General features: G+C 52.0%; 1 protein-coding gene across 2 annotated transcripts in view; it reads right to left on the minus strand.

Annotated features, from left to right (window-relative positions):
- Positions 1–12133: 12133 nt before the first annotated feature.
- Positions 12134–16024, minus strand: part of vps52 (VPS52 subunit of GARP complex) — a 47542-nt gene continuing 43651 nt past the window's right edge. For both annotated transcript variants that reach the window (XM_072475784.1, XM_072475786.1), the window contains one exon: positions 12134–12700. In XM_072475784.1, coding sequence (XP_072331885.1) covers positions 12554–12700 — 147 coding nt within the window. In that variant the 3' untranslated portion in view covers positions 12134–12553. The remainder of the gene's footprint in view (positions 12701–16024) is intronic.

Raw genomic sequence — 16024 nt, forward strand, 5'->3', positions numbered from 1 at the left:
GAAATCGGGGTCTGCTCCGGTATCCTAACAGAAATCGGAGTCTGCTCCGGGATCCTGACAGAAATCGGGGTCTGCTCCGGTATCCTGACAGAAATCGGGTTCTGCTCCGGGATCCTGACAGAAATCGGGGTCTGCTCCGGTATCCTGACAGAAATCGGGGTCTGCTCCGGGATCCTGACAGAAATCGGGGTCTGCTCCGGTTCACTGACAGAAATCGGGGTCTGCTCCGGGATCCTGACAGAAATCGGGGTCTGCTCCGGGATCCTGACAGAAATCGGGGTCTGCTCCGATATCCTGACAGAAATCAGGGTCTGCTCCGGTATCCTGACAGAAATCGGGGTCTGCTCCGGGATCGTGACAGAAATCGGGGTCTGCTCCGGGATCCTAACAGAAATCGGGGTCTGCTCCGGTATCCTGACAGAAATCGGGGTCTGCTCCGGTATCCTGACAGAAATCAGGGTCTGCTCCGGGGTCGTGACAGAAATCGGGGTTTGCTCCGGGATCCTGACAGAAACCGGGGTCTGCTCCGGTATCCTGACTGAAATCGGGGTCTGCTCCGGGATCCTGACAGAAATCGGGGTCTGCTCCGGTATCCTAACAGAAATCAGGGTCTGCTCCGGTATCCTGACAGTAATCGGGGTCTGCTCCGGGATCCTAACAGAAACCGGGGTCTGCTCCGGTATCCTGACTGAAATCGGGGTCTGCTCCGGGATCCTGACAGAAATCGGGGTCTGCTCCGGTATCCTAACAGAAATCAGGGTCTGCTCCGGTATCCTAACAGAAATCGGGGTCTGCTCCGGTATCCTGACAGAAATCGGGGTCTGCTCCGGGACCCTGACAGAAATCGGGGTCTGCTCCGGTATCCTAACAGAAATCGGGGTCTGCTCCGGTATCCTAACAGAAATCGGGGTCTGCTCCGGGACCCTGACAGAAATCGGGGTCGGCTCCGGGAGCCTAACAGAAATCGGGGACTGCTCCGGTATCCTGACAGAAATCGGGGTCTGCTCCGGGAGCCTAACAGAAATCGGGGTCTGCTCCGGGATCCTGACAGAAATCGGGGTCTGCTCCGGGAGCCTAACAGAAATCGGGGTCTGCTCCGGTATCCTGACAGAAATCGGGGTCTGCTCCGGTACCCTGACAGAAATCGGGGTCTGCTCCGATATCCTAACAGAAATCGGGGTCTGCTCCGATATCCTAACAGAAATCGGGGTCTGCTCCGGGATCCTGACAGAAATCGGGGTCTGCTCCGATATCCTAACAGAAATCGGGGTCTGCTCCGATATCCTAACAGAAATCGGGGTCTGCTCCGATATCCTAACAGAAATCGGGGTCTGCTCCGGGATCCTAACAGAAATCGGGGCCTGCTCCGGGATCCTGACAGAAATCGGGGTCTGCTCCGGTATCCTGACAGAAATCGGGGTCTGCTCCGATATCCTAACAGAAATCGGGGTCTGCTCCGGTATCCTGACAGAAATCGGGGTCTGCTCCGATATCCTAACAGAAATCGGGGTCTGCTCCGATATCCTAACAGAAATCGGGGTCTGCTCCGATATCCTAACAGAAATCGGGGTCTGCTCCGGGATCCTAACAGAAATCGGGGCCTGCTCCGGGATCCTGACAGAAATCGGGGTCTGCTCCGGTATCCTGACAGAAATCGGGGTCTGCTCCGGGATCCTGACAGAAATCGGGGTCTGCTCCGGTACCCTGACAGAAATCGGGGTCTGCTCCGGTTCACTGACAGAAATCGGGGTCTGCTCCGGTATCCTGACAGAAATCGGGGTCTGCTCCGGGATCCTGACAGAAATCGGGGTCTGCTCCGGTACCCTGACAGAAATCGGGGTCTGCTCCGGTTCACTGACAGAAATCGGGGTCTGCTCCGGTATCCTAACAGAAATCGGGGTCTGCTCCGGGATCCTGACAGAAATCGGGGTCTGCTCCGGTATCCTAACAGAAATCGGAGTCTGCTCCGGGATCCTGACAGAAATCGGGGTCTGCTCCGGTATCCTGACAGAAATCGGGTTCTGCTCCGGGATCCTGACAGAAATCGGGGTCTGCTCCGGTATCCTGACAGAAATCGGGGTCTGCTCCGGGATCCTGACAGAAATCGGGGTCTGCTCCGGTTCACTGACAGAAATCGGGGTCTGCTCCGGGATCCTGACAGAAATCGGGGTCTGCTCCGGGATCCTGACAGAAATCGGGGTCTGCTCCGATATCCTGACAGAAATCAGGGTCTGCTCCGGTATCCTGACAGAAATCGGGGTCTGCTCCGGGATCGTGACAGAAATCGGGGTCTGCTCCGGGATCCTAACAGAAATCGGGGTCTGCTCCGGTATCCTGACAGAAATCGGGGTCTGCTCCGGTATCCTGACAGAAATCAGGGTCTGCTCCGGGGTCGTGACAGAAATCGGGGTTTGCTCCGGGATCCTGACAGAAACCGGGGTCTGCTCCGGTATCCTGACTGAAATCGGGGTCTGCTCCGGGATCCTGACAGAAATCGGGGTCTGCTCCGGTATCCTAACAGAAATCAGGGTCTGCTCCGGTATCCTGACAGTAATCGGGGTCTGCTCCGGGATCCTAACAGAAATCGGGGTCTGCTCCAGTATCCTAACAGAAATCGGGGTCTGCTCCGGTATCCTGACAGAAATCGGGGTCTGCTCCGGGACCCTGACAGAAATCGGGGTCTGCTCCGGTATCCTAACAGAAATCGGGGTCTGCTCCGGTATCCTAACAGAAATCGGGGTCTGCTCCGGGACCCTGACAGAAATCGGGGTCGGCTCCGGGAGCCTAACAGAAATCGGGGACTGCTCCGGTATCCTGACAGAAATCGGGGTCTGCTCCGGGAGCCTAACAGAAATCGGGGTCTGCTCCGGGATCCTGACAGAAATCGGGGTCTGCTCCGGGAGCCTAACAGAAATCGGGGTCTGCTCCGGTATCCTGACAGAAATCGGGGTCTGCTCCGGTACCCTGACAGAAATCGGGGTCTGCTCCGGTATCCTGACAGAAATCGGGGTCTGCTCCGGTATCCTGACAGAAATCGGGGTCTGCTCCGGGATCCTAACAGAAATCGGGGTCTGCTCCGGTATCCTGACAGAAATCGGGGTCTGCTCCGGGATCCTAACAGAAATCGGGGTCTGCTCCGGTATCCTGACAGAAATCGGGGTCTGCTCCGGGATCCTAACAGAAATCGGGGTCTGCTCCGGTATCCTGACAGAAATCGGGGTCTGCTCCGGTATCCTAACAGAAATCGGGGTCTGCTCCGGTACCCTGACAGAAATCGGGGTCTGCTCCGGTATCCTGACAGAAATCGGGGTCTGCTCCGGGATCCTAACAGAAATCGGGGTCTGCTCCGGTATCCTAACAGAAATCGGGGTCTGCTCCGGTACCCTGACAGAAATCGGGGTCTGCTCCGGGATCCTAACAGAAATCGGGGTCTGCTCCGGTACCCTAACAGAAATCGGGGTCTGCTCTGGGATCCTGACTGAAATCGGGGTCTGCTCCGGGATCCTGACAGAAATCGGGGTCTGCTCCGGTATCCTGACAGAAATCGGGGTCTGCTCCGGTATCCTGACAGAAATCGGCGTCTGCTCTGGTATCCTAACAGAAATCGGGGTCTGCTCCGGTATCCTGACAGAAATCGGGGTCTGCTCCGGTATCCTGACAGAAATCGGGGTCTGCTCCGGTATCCTGACTGAAATCGGGGTCTGCTCCGGGATCCTGACAGTTTTCACACTGAGTGCTGAATTTGGTGCTTTTTGAGTGCGATAGTGAGAGTTTGGTGACCGAGGGAGTGCTGAATTTGGTGCTCTTTGAATGCGATAGTGAGAGTTTGGTGACCGAGGGAGTTAGGTGAGGAGGGAGTAAGGTGCTCCTTTCATTTTGTTTCCGACATTTCCGCAAAGAGTGCGAAGAGAGTCAGGAGTTTACAGGAAGTGTAGCTGACTGGGAGCAGAGTCGGAGGGCGGAGATCGAGTTAGTCCACAGAGCAGCTATATTCTGTAAGGTAAGAGGGGATGGAGGCTAGGCCAGTTGCATGCTCCTCCTATAGGATGTGGGTGGTGAGGGATACCACCGGTGTCCCCGCTGACTATACCTGCGGGAAGTGCACCCAACTCCAGCTCCTCAAAGACCGTGTTAGGGAACTGGAGCTGAAGCTGGATGAACTTCGGATCATCCGGGAGGCAGAGGGGGTGATTGAGAAGAGTTGCAGGGAGGTAACCACACCCAAGGTACAGGACAAGAGTAGCTGGGTTACAGTCAGGGGGAAAAAAACAAACAGGCAGACAGTGCAGGGATCCCTCGTGGCCGTTCCCCTTCAAAACAAGTATACCGTTTTGGATGCTGTTGGGGGGGATGACCTACCGGGGGAAGGCCCTAGCGGTCAGGTCTCTGGCACTGAGTCTGGCTCTGGGGCTCAGAAGGGAAGGGGGGAGAATAGAAAAGCAATAGTTGTAGGAGATTCAATGGTTAGGGGAATAGATAGGAGATTCTGTGGTCGCGAGCGAGACTCCCGGAAGGTATGTTGCCTCCCGGGTGCCAGGGCCAGGGATGTCTCGGATCGTGTCTTCAGGATCCTTAAGGGGGAGGGGGAGCAGCCAGAAGTCGTGGTGCACATTGGTACCAACGACATAGGTAGGAAAAGGGGTGTGGAGGTAATAAACAAGTTTAGGGAGTTAGGCTGGAAGTTGAAAGCCAGGACAGACAGAGTTGTCATCTCTGGTTTGTTGCCGGTGCCACGTGATAGCGAGGCTAGGAATAGGGAGAGAGTGCAGTTGAACACGTGGCTGCAGGAATGGTGTAGGAGGGAGGGCTTCAGGTATTTGGATAATTGGAGCGCATTCTGGGGAAGGTGGGACCTGTACAAGCAGGACGGGTTGCATCTGAACCAGAGGGGCACCAATATCCTGGGAGGGAGGTTTGCTAGTACTCTTCGGGAGGGTTTAAACTAATTTGGCAGGGGAATGGGAACCGGATTTGTAGTCCAGCAACTAAGGTAGCCGATATTCAGGACGCCAAAGCATGTAATGAGGCAGTGGGGAAGGGAGCACTGACAAAGGAGAGTATTTGCAGGCACGGAGATGGGTTGAAGTGTGTATACTTCAACGCAAGAAGCATCAGGAATAAGGTGGGTGAACTTAAGGCATGGATCGGTACTTGGGACTACGATGTGGTGGCCATCACGGAAACTTGGATAGAAGAGGGGCAGAAATGGTTGTTGGAGGTCCCTGGTTATAGATGTTTCAATAAGATTAGGGAGGGTGGTAAAAGAGGTGGGGGGGTGGCATTATTAATTAGAGATAGTATAACAGCTGCAGAAAGGCAGTTCGAGGAGTATCACCCTATTGAGGTAGTATGGGTTGAAGTCAGAAATAGGAAAGGAGCAGTCACCTTGTTAGGAGTTTTCTATAGGCCCCCCAATAGTAGCAGAGATGTGGAGGAACAGATTGGGAAACAGATTTTGGAAAGGTGCAGAAGTCACAGGGTATTGTCATGGGCGACTTTAACTTCCCAAATATTGAGTGGAAACTCTTTAGATCAAATAGTTTGGATGGGGTGGTGTTTGTGCAGTGTGTCCAGGAAGCTTTTCTAACACAGTATGTAGATTGTCCGACCAGAGGAGGGGCAATATTGGATTTAGTACTGGGTAATGAACCAGGGCAAGTGATAGATTTGTTAGTGGGGGAGCATTTTGGAGATAGTGACCACAATTCTGTGACTTTCACTTTAGTAATGGAGAGGGATAGGTACGTGCAACAGGACAAGGTTTACAATTGGGGGAAGGGTAAATCCGATGTTGTCAGACAAGAATTGAAGTGCATAAGTTGGGAACATAGGCTGGCAGGGAAGGACACAAGTGAAATGTGGAACTTGTTCAAGGAACAGATGCTACGTGTCCTTGATATGTATGTCCCTGTCAGGCAGGGAAGAGATGGTCGAGTGAGGGAACCATGGTTGACAAGAGAGGTTGAATGTCTTGTTAAGAGAAAAAAGGTGACTTATGTAAGGCTGAGGAAACAAGGTTCAGACAGGGCATTGGAGGGATACAAGATAGCCAGGAGGGAACTGAAGAAAGGGATTAGGAGAGCTAAGAGAGGGCATGAACAATCTTTGGCGGGTAGGATCAAGGAAAACCCCAAGGCCTTTTACACATATGTGAGAAATATGAGAATGACTAGAGCGAGGGTAGGTCCGATCAAGGACAGTAGCGGGAGATTGCGTATTGAGTCTGAAGAGATAGGAGAGGTCTTGAATGAGTACTTCTCTTCTGTATTTACAAATGAGAGGGGCGATATTGTTGGAGAGGACAGTGTGAAACAGATTGGTAAGCTCGAGGAAATACTTGTTAGGAAGGAAGATGTGTTGGGCATTTTGAAAAACTTGAGGATAGACAAGTCCCCCGGGCCTGACGGGATATATCCAAGGATTCTATGGGAAGCAAGAGATGAAATTGCAGAGCCGTTGGCAATTATCTTTTCGTCCTCACTGTCAACAGGGGTGGTACCAAGGGATTGGAGAGTGGCGAATGCCGTGCCCCTGTTCAAAAAAGGGATAACCCTGGGAATTACAGGCCAGTTAGTCTTACTTCGGTGGTAGGCAAAGTAATGGAAAGGGTACTGAAGGATAGGATTTCTGAGCATCTGGAAAGACACTGCTTGATTAGGGATAGTCAGCACGGATTTGTGAGGGGTAGGTCTTGCCTTACAAATCTTATTGAATTCTTTGAGGAGGTGACCAAGCATGTGGATGAAGGTAAAGCAGTGGATGTAGTGTACATGGATTTTAGTAAGGCATTTGATAAAGTTCCCCATGGTAGGCTTATGCAGAAAGTAAGGAGGCATGGGATAGTGGGAAATTTGGCCAGTTGGATAACGAACTGGCTAACCGATAGAAGTCAGAGAGTGGTGGTGGATGGCAAATATTCAGCCTGGATCCCAGTTACCAGTGGCGTACCGCAGGGATCAGTTCTGGGTCCTCTGCTGTTTGTGATTTTCATTAATGACTTGGATGAGGGAGTTGAAGGGGTCTGCTCCGGTACCCTGACAGAAATCGGGGTCTGCTCCGGTATCCTGACAGAAATCGGGGTCTGCTCCGGTATCCTGACAGAAATCGGGGTCTGCTCCGGTATCCTGACAGAAATCGGGGTCTGCTCCGGTATCCTGACTGAAATCGGGGTCTGCTCCGGGATCCTAACAGAAATCGGGGTCTGCTCCGGGAGCCTAACAGAAATCGGGGTCTGCTCCGGTATCCTAACAGAAATCGGGGTCTGCTCCGGGATCCTGACAGAAATCGGGGTCTGCTCCGGGATCCTGACAGAAATCAGGGTCTGCTCCGCTATCCTGACAGAAATCGGGGTCTGCTCCGGTATCCTGACAGAAATCGGGGTCTGCTCCGGGATCCTGACAGAAATCGGGGTCTGCTCCGGTATCCTGACAGAAATCGGGGTCTGCTCCGGTATCCTGACAGAAATCGATGTCTGCTCCGGGATCCTGACAGAAATCGGGGTCTGCTCCGGTATCCTGACAGAAATCGGGGTCTGCTCCGGGATCCTGACAGAAATCAGGGTCTGCTCCGGTATCCTGACAGAAATCGGGGTCTGCTCCGGTATCCTGACAGAAATCGGGGTCTGCTCCGGGATCCTGACAGAAATCGGGGTCTGCTCCGGTATCCTGACAGAAATCGGGGTCTGCTCCGGGATCCTAACAGAAATCGGGGTCTGCTCCGGTATCCTGACAGAAATCGGGGTCTGCTCCGGTATCCTGACAGAAATCGGGGTCTGCTCCGGTACCCTGACAGAAATCGGGGTCTGCTCCGGGAGCCTAACAGAAATCGGGGTCTGCTCCGGTATCCTGACAGAAATCGGGGTCTGCTCCGGTATCCTAACAGAAATCGGGGTCTGCTCCGGTATCCTGACAGAAATCGGGGTCTGCTCCGGTATCCTGACAGAAATCGGGGTCTGCTCCGGTTCCCTGACAGAAATCGGGGTCTGCTCCGGGATCCTAACAGAAATCGGGGTCTGCTCCGGTATCCTGACAGAAATCGGGGTCTGCTCCGGTATCCTGACAGAAATCGGGGTCTGCTCCGGTATCCTGACAGAAATCGGGATCTGCTCCGGTATCCTAACAGAAATCGGGGTCTGCTCCGGTATCCTGACAGAAATCGGGGTCTGCTCCGGTATCCTGACAGAAATCGGGGTCTGCTCCGGTTCCCTGACAGAAATCGGGGTCTGCTCCGGGATCCTAACAGAAATCGGGGTCTGCTCCGGTATCCTGACAGAAATCGGGGTCTGCTCCGGGATCCTGACAGAAATCGGGGTCTGCTCCGGGATCCTAACACAGCAGGGCACAGTTTTATAAATTTGCAGATAACACAAAATGTAGAAGTAATGTGACCTGTGAGAATGGTAACAATTAAATTGCTGAAACATCACAGGTTGGCGGAGTGGATGAACAGATGAGAGATGAATTGTCAAGTGACACATTTCAGTTTGTGATCAGCCCTACAATCATCCTTGGGCTTTCCCAGGGTGGGCCCTCAAGCCGTTTGTAGTTGGACTGCGCCCAATCTGGAAAGGACTCCCTCAGAAAGCAGGACGACAATCAATTGTCGCAGATAAATTGGCCATTCAGCCCATCGTGTCTGAGCCGGCCCCCCCACCCCCAAAATAAAGTGGATAAAGAAACGTGCCGCTCCTCGAAATCCTGTTTTCCAGCGCCTGGCCCGTAGCCGATCGCAGTACAATCCATCTGCAGGAGACCCTCACCAGTCTCCCAGTGTGTCCCACGCCCCCAGACATCCGAAATAAAGAATTCAATCTCTCCTGGGCCACCTGCCGATATTAATTTAATTGCTGAAAATGTCTCTTTTGTATAATAATAATCTTTATTATTGCTTTATTATTAGTCGCCACATTCCGGCGCCTGTGCGGGTCACAGAGGGAGAATTCAGAATGTCCAATTCACCTAACATGTCTTTCGGGACTTGTGGGAGGAAACCGGAGCGCCCGGAGGAAACCCACGCAGGCACAGGGAGAACGTGCAGACTCCGCACAGACAGTGACCCAAGCCGGGAATCGAACCTGGGACCCTGGCGCTGTGAAGCAACAGTGCTAACCACTGTGCCACCCATCTGTTTAGTTGTAGACATTGTGAGAAACGCGGCTGAGAGCTTTGAGAGTCTGAGAGAGAGAGAGAGTGGAGGTCCATCCAACCCCGTGTGAACTGGAACTTGTGCAGTGTCAGGCGTTCACCCTCTCAGCCACTCTACCTACTGCCTTCAATACGCTTCCTGTTCATTCGCCTGCATTCCTGGAATCGGGAAGGTGGGATGGAGACAGGGGTCCTTGAGTTGAAGGTGGTGACTTTTGAATGTATCTTCTCTGTATGACCGAACAAACACTCCTGGCTCACTGCTGCTCCATTAGGGAAAGAAATCTGCCACCTTTACCTGGTCTGGCCTACACGTGACTCCAGACTCCACACAGCCTCTCAAATGCTCTCAGTTCGAGGGCAATTGGAGATGGGCAATAAATGCTGGCACAGCCAGAGATGCCCCACATCCCATAGAATCCCTCCAGTGCAGAAGAAGGCCATTCGGCCCATCGAGTCCGCACCGACCCCGTGAAAGCCCACTTCCTCTCCCTATCCCCCGCGCATTGATCACGGTTAATCCACCTGGAACGAAGAAGAGTTGAATGGGAGTGTGGGAAGGTTTGTGTTCCCTTTGTGGGGTCAGTGTGTTGCTCACACACTGAAGTGCTGTACGGTATTCTGTACAGTTTTCCAATGTGTGCTGTATTGACCAGAATAAGTTCAAACTGATGCTCTGATACACTCACTAAAACCAACAAATGCAGAACACAAAGTAAAAAGATCCGGTTATCCCAACACTTTCCATTCGGCCCATCGAGTCTGCACCGGCCCCCCCCCCCGAGAGAGCACCCTACCTCGGTCCAACCCCCATAACCCTGCTTAACCCGCACATCTTTGGACTGTGGGAGGAAACCGGAGCACCCGGAGGAAACCCACGCAGACACGGGGAGAACGTGCAGACTCCGCAGTCACCTGAAGTCAGAATTGAACCCAGGTCTCGGGCGCTGTGCTAACCATTGTGCCGCCTCGAATATTATCGTCTACTGGGGGGGGGGGGGGGGAGTTAAATACAAAAGTAGGGAGGTTATGCTTCGGTTGCACAGGACATTGGTGAGACCACGTCTGGCATATTGTGCACCAGTATTGGTCTCCTTATTGAAGGAAAAATGTAAAAGCATTGGAAGCAGTTCAGAGGTTTACCAGACTGAAACCAAGAATGAGCAGCTTATCTTATGAGAGGTTAGGTTTGTATCTGCTGGAGTTTAGAACAGTGTTTCTCAAACTTTTTTTCCGGGGACCCATTTTTACCACGCCGGCTGACCTGCGCGACCCACGCCGGCCGACCTGCGCGACCCACGCCGGCCGACCTGCGCGACCCACGCCGGCCGACCTGCGCGACCTACAGGTCAACTTGTTTTCATCTGTTCCTGGCCATTTTGAAGGCCGCTCGCAGCCGGCATTATTGAAAGCCGGATGCTGCTGCTGTTGTGCGCAGATTTGCACGATCGGGAGCGCCGTGACAGACGGCTCCACGACCCTCCCTCCCGCACTGCGCATGCGTGCCCGATCATCGGTGCGCATGTGCAGTGCGGCCAAATGTTTTAAATCTGTTCCTGGCCATTTTCAAGGCCGCTCGCGATGGACGGCTTCACGACCCTCCCGACTCCCACCTGCGGGTCGCGCCCCCGAGTTTGACAATGCCTGGTTTAGAAGAGGTTTGATCGAAACCTTTAAGACCCTGAGCGGGTGTTGACAGGGTGAATGTGGAGAGGATGTTTCCTCTTGTGGGAGAATCTGGAACTGGGGAAGGGGGTCACTGTTTACAAATAAGGAGTTGCCTGTTTAAGACAGAGATGAGGAGGAATATTTTTCTCGGAGGGCGGCGATTCTCTGGAACTCTCTTCCTCAAAGGGCAGAATATGTTTAAGGCCGAGCTGGATAGATTCTTGAGTAACAAGGGGGAGGGGTGATAGGTCATCGGGGGTCGGCAGGAAGGCGGGGTCGAGGTTACAATCAGATCAGTCACGATCTTATTGGATTTCGGAGCAAGCTTGAGGGGCTGAATGGCAGCACAGTGGTTAGCACTGTGGCTTCACAGCGCAAGGGTCCCGGGTTCGATTCCCCGCTGGGTCACTGTCTGTGCGGAGTCTGCACGTCCTCCCCGTGTGTGCGTGGGTTTCCTCCGGGTGCTCCGGTTTCCTCCCACAGTCCAAAGATGTGCAGGTTAGGCGGATTGGCCATGATAAATTGCCCTTAGTGACCCCCCCCAAAAAAAAATAAGGCGGGGTTACAGGTTAGAGTGCGGGGATAGGGTGGAGGTGTGGGCCTGGGTAGGGTGCTCTTTCCCAGGGCCGGTGCAGTCGATGGGCTGAATGGCCTCCTCGTGCACTGTAAATCGTGAGAAATCTGTAATGTTGCTCCCTGTTCCTCCGCCGTGCCCTTTTGGTGGATTGCTGCTCTTGCCCTGGCTCACACCAGAGGTGGACGTCAACAGGGTTAACAGTTCGATACACCCCACTTGGATAGCGGCTGCTGCCCACACCCAAATCACCTTTTGTCTTTCTTTATTCGTTCATGGGATCTGGATCGTGCTGGCTGGCTCAGCTTCCATTGCTCATCCCAGAAGGCATTTGAGTCAACCACATGGCTGTGTGGGTCTGGAGTCGCCTGTAGGCCAGACCGGGTAAGGACGGCAGATTTCCTTCCCTGAAGGGACATCCGTGAGCCAGGTGGGTTTTTTAACGACGGTCGATAACGGTTTCATGGTCGCCGTTCACACTTTTAATTCCAGATTTTTAGTGAATTCAAATTTCACCATCTGCCCTGGCAGGGTTTGAACCGGGGTCACCAGAGTGTCCCCCCGCCCCAGGTTTCTGGGTTGTAACAATAATGTAACAACAAATGGCATTCCTTCCTGCACTGCAACACCCACCCTGGGATGTCCCTGAAAGCAAGCTGGCACAAAGTAAATAATTGCATTTAATAAGCCACCCGTCAAGTCTGCAGAATGTCCCAAAACGCTTTACAGTCACAAGTCAAACCCGAGACATGGTTCCATTGCTTTAATCGTGCGTCAGCTTAAATGCCACATTCACCGGAAGAATACAAAGAGCTTTTGTCTCCCCTTTCCCGCCCGTACAGTGTTCGGAACCAATCCCACATGTTCCCCCCCCCCACCCCAAATTTGTGCCACTCACCCATCTTATTATTCACACACCCGCCCCGCATGAATCTAGATTCAAGTCTCATTAACTTCCAGCGACCAGAGAGAGGCCCGTATATCCATTTTAAATATCTTAACTGAAGCTCAACAGTTGTGGCCGGTTTGATTGCCCCAATTCCTCAGCGTGGCCGCACCGACAACGTAAGAATAACACCACCACCACCGTTCGGCCAAGTGTATTTAAACCCTCACACACCGTGGGCCCCTAGTGTAGTGTAAACTACAGAGAGAGAGAGAGAGAGGGCTAGAAGTTGGGCTTGTGTTTCTTCACTTCGACCATGAGATGATGGATGTTGATAAGGTCCGACCGCACCGAGAGGTTCTTGAATGGAGGTTGAGAGAGGACCTTGTGGAACCGATGATAGTATTGAATCAGTTGGGTCAGTGCTCCCTGAAAGGTTCCAACACAGAGTCAGATATCATTGTACTGATCATGATAATCTTTATTGTCACCAGTAGGCTGACTTTACAGTAGACCACATGAACTCTTACCAACTTTTACCGATGCACCATAGAAAGCATCCTATCGGGCTGCATCACAGCCTGGTATGGCAACTGCTCGGCCCAGGACCGCAAGAAACTTCAGAGAGTCGTGAACACCGCCCAGTCCATCACACGAACCTGCCTCCCATCCATTGACTCCATCTACACCTCCCGCTGCCTGGGGAAAGCGGGCAGCATAATCAAAGACCCCTCCCACACGGCTTGCTCACTCTTCCAACTTCTTCCATCAGGCAGGAGATACAGAAGTCTGAGAACACGCACGAACAGACTCAAAAACAGCTTCTTCCCCGCTGTTACCAGACTCCTAAATGGCCCTCTCATGGACTGACCTGATTAACACTACACCCCTGTATGCTTCATCCGATACCGGTGTTGTCTAGCTACATTGTGGACCTTCTGTTGCCCTATTATGTATTTTCTTTTCTTTTCACGTACTTAATGATCTGTTTGAGCTGCTCGCAGAAAAATACTTTTCACTGTACCTCGGTACACGTGACAATAAACAAAACCAACCCATTAACGCTGCAATGACGTTACTGTGAAAAGCCCCTAGTCTCCACATTCCAGCGCCTGTTTGGGTCCACAGAGGGAGAATTCAGAATGTCCAATTCACCTAACTATTAGTGCCAAGAACATAGAAATACAAAAAAGGTGGATTGTTAAATCATAATTCCCCCAATATTTGACTCAATGAATGTATATATATTTTTAAATCCTTACCTTCCATTTTCCCATCCCTTTCCTAATCCTTTGCTCCCACATGGAGTGGGGCCAAAGAAACTTATTGGGGGAAATCACCAATATCTCAGGGTCTAGCTGTTGAATGAAAGTCCAGCTATTTCACACAGATCTTCTGTGTTGGACATTGCTTTTTCAAATTCATTCACGGGGATATGGGTGTCGCTGGAGAAGCCTACATTCATTGCCCATTTCCAATTGCCCTCGAGGAGGGCAGCTTGCTTACTCGAATTCAAGTTCGCTATTGCCATGCATTCTGAACCCGTCAATCGTTAGGGCAGCACGGTGGCGCAGTGGTTAGCACTGCTGCCTCACGGCGCCGAGGTCCCGGTTTTGATCCCGGCTCTGGGTCACTGTCCGTGTGGAGTTTGCACGTTCTCCCCGTGTCTGCGTGGGTTTCACCCCCACAACCCAAAGATGTGCAGGGCAGGTGGATTGGCCGCGCTAAATTGGAAAAAAAATGATTTGGGTGGACTAAATTCAACAAAAAAAAAGTTATTTTTAAAAATAAATTTAGAGTAGCCAATTATTTTTCTTTTCCAATTCAGGGGCAATTTAGCGCGGCCAATCCACCCACCCTGCACATCTTTGGGTTGTGGGGGTGAAACCCACGCAGACACGGGGAGAATGTGCAAACTCCACACGGACAGCGACCCAGAGCCGGGATTCGAACCCAACCCCATCAATAGTTCGAACAGTTGGGAGCCCGGACAGAACATGGAGAGGTTGGGGAAACATTACTTCCTCAATAACTCTCAATAATGTACATTTTGGTTTACACATCATAAATCATTTATTTAGGAAGGAAGACAGATTTAGTGATAATAATAATCTCTACTGTCACAAGTAGGCTTACATTAACACCGCGATGAAGTTACTGTGAAAAGCCCCTAGTCGCCACACTCCGGCGCCTTCTCTCCCGATGCTGCCAGACCTGCTGACATTTTCCAGCATTTTCTCTGTTGTGGTGGTGGTTTAACCCGAGGGTCACCACACCTCAGGCGAGGGGCAAGGTTGGCGGGGCCTCGGGAATTGAGCCCTCGCTGTTCGCCTCGCTCTGGGTCAGGAACCAGCTGTGCAGCCAAACTGAGCTAAACCGCTAACAATTCTCCATTGGGCGACAGTAAATCACTGATTTTTATGTTCTGTTACAGAACAGTCTTTCCAAAGTGCACTTGCCAACAGTGAGCTGATCACTTAAACATGGCCCAGATGCCCGCCCGTGTGTATTCATTTAGTCAGTTGCGGTTTGCAAAGACTCGGCACGGAGGAGGCTTGGTGAGCTGTTACCCAACCTGGCCGTCGACCTGATAGACACGCCAATCTGTAGTTCGACAAAACCACCGCTTGGGAGAAGGGAATGCACTCAACACCCTTGGTTGGTGTCTGAGAAAATTGGGGGGGGGGGGCCTCCTCGGACAATTCGCCAATGAACAGCAAAGGGTGGAAGAATGGTCAGTAACAGGAGGAGCACGCCAATCCACCGCCCGCGAGCGCCAATAAGGCCATGGCCAATCCTTCCATCTCTCCACCTTCCTGCGCTATCACCAAACCCGCTGACTCGAACACACTTAATTTAATAATCTTTCGTGTCACAAGCGGGCTTCCATTAACACTGCAATGAAGTTCCTGTGCAAATGGCAGAGCATGTGGAACTCCCACAACTGGGAATTCCAAAGACCATTCCCTTCATGAAAAAATCTTCTCCCTCCTTCTTAATCCAAAATGGCCGGCTCCCTGTGCCGAGACTGTGCCCTCGAGTTCTCCTCAGCCAGAGGAAAACATTCTACCCACATCGACCTCGTCAAGGCCATTAAAAGGTTCACAAAATTCAATTGGATCCCCTCTTTTTTTGTTTGAACTTCTAAGGTATATATATATATATTGTACAGCCTCCCCGAACAGGCGCCGGAATGTGGCGACTAGGGGCTTTTCACAGTAACTTCATTGAAGCCTACTTGTGACAAAAAGCGATTTTAGGGGCTGTTTAGCACAGGGCTAAATCGCTGGCTTTGAAAGCAGACCAAGGCAGGCCAGCAGCACGGTTCAATTCCCGTACCAGCCTCCCCGAACAGGCGCCGGAATGTGGCGACTAGGGGCTTTTCACAGTAACTTCATTTGAAGCCTACTTGTGACAATAAGCGATTTTCATTTCATTTCGTTTTTCATTTCATTTCATTTCACATAATCTTCCTCATAGGACAATTCTCAGCCCCCAAATTGATTTTTTAAAAATAAATTTAAAATACTCAATTCTTTTTTTCCCCCCCAATTAAGGTGCAATTGATCATGACCATTCCACCAAACCTGCACATCACTGGACTGTGGGAGGAAACCGGAGCACCCGGAGGAAACCCACGCAGACACTGTGCTATTGGGGGAAGGGGGAGTCAAGAAGGAAGGAGGGCTGAAGGCCACAATCCAATAAGCCATGATTGAATTGAAAGGACCGGGGGGCTAAATGTTGGCCAAG

This window comes from Scyliorhinus torazame, chromosome 14 (assembly GCF_047496885.1).
Source record: "Scyliorhinus torazame isolate Kashiwa2021f chromosome 14, sScyTor2.1, whole genome shotgun sequence".
NCBI classification, from domain to species: Eukaryota; Metazoa; Chordata; class Chondrichthyes; order Carcharhiniformes; family Scyliorhinidae; genus Scyliorhinus; species Scyliorhinus torazame.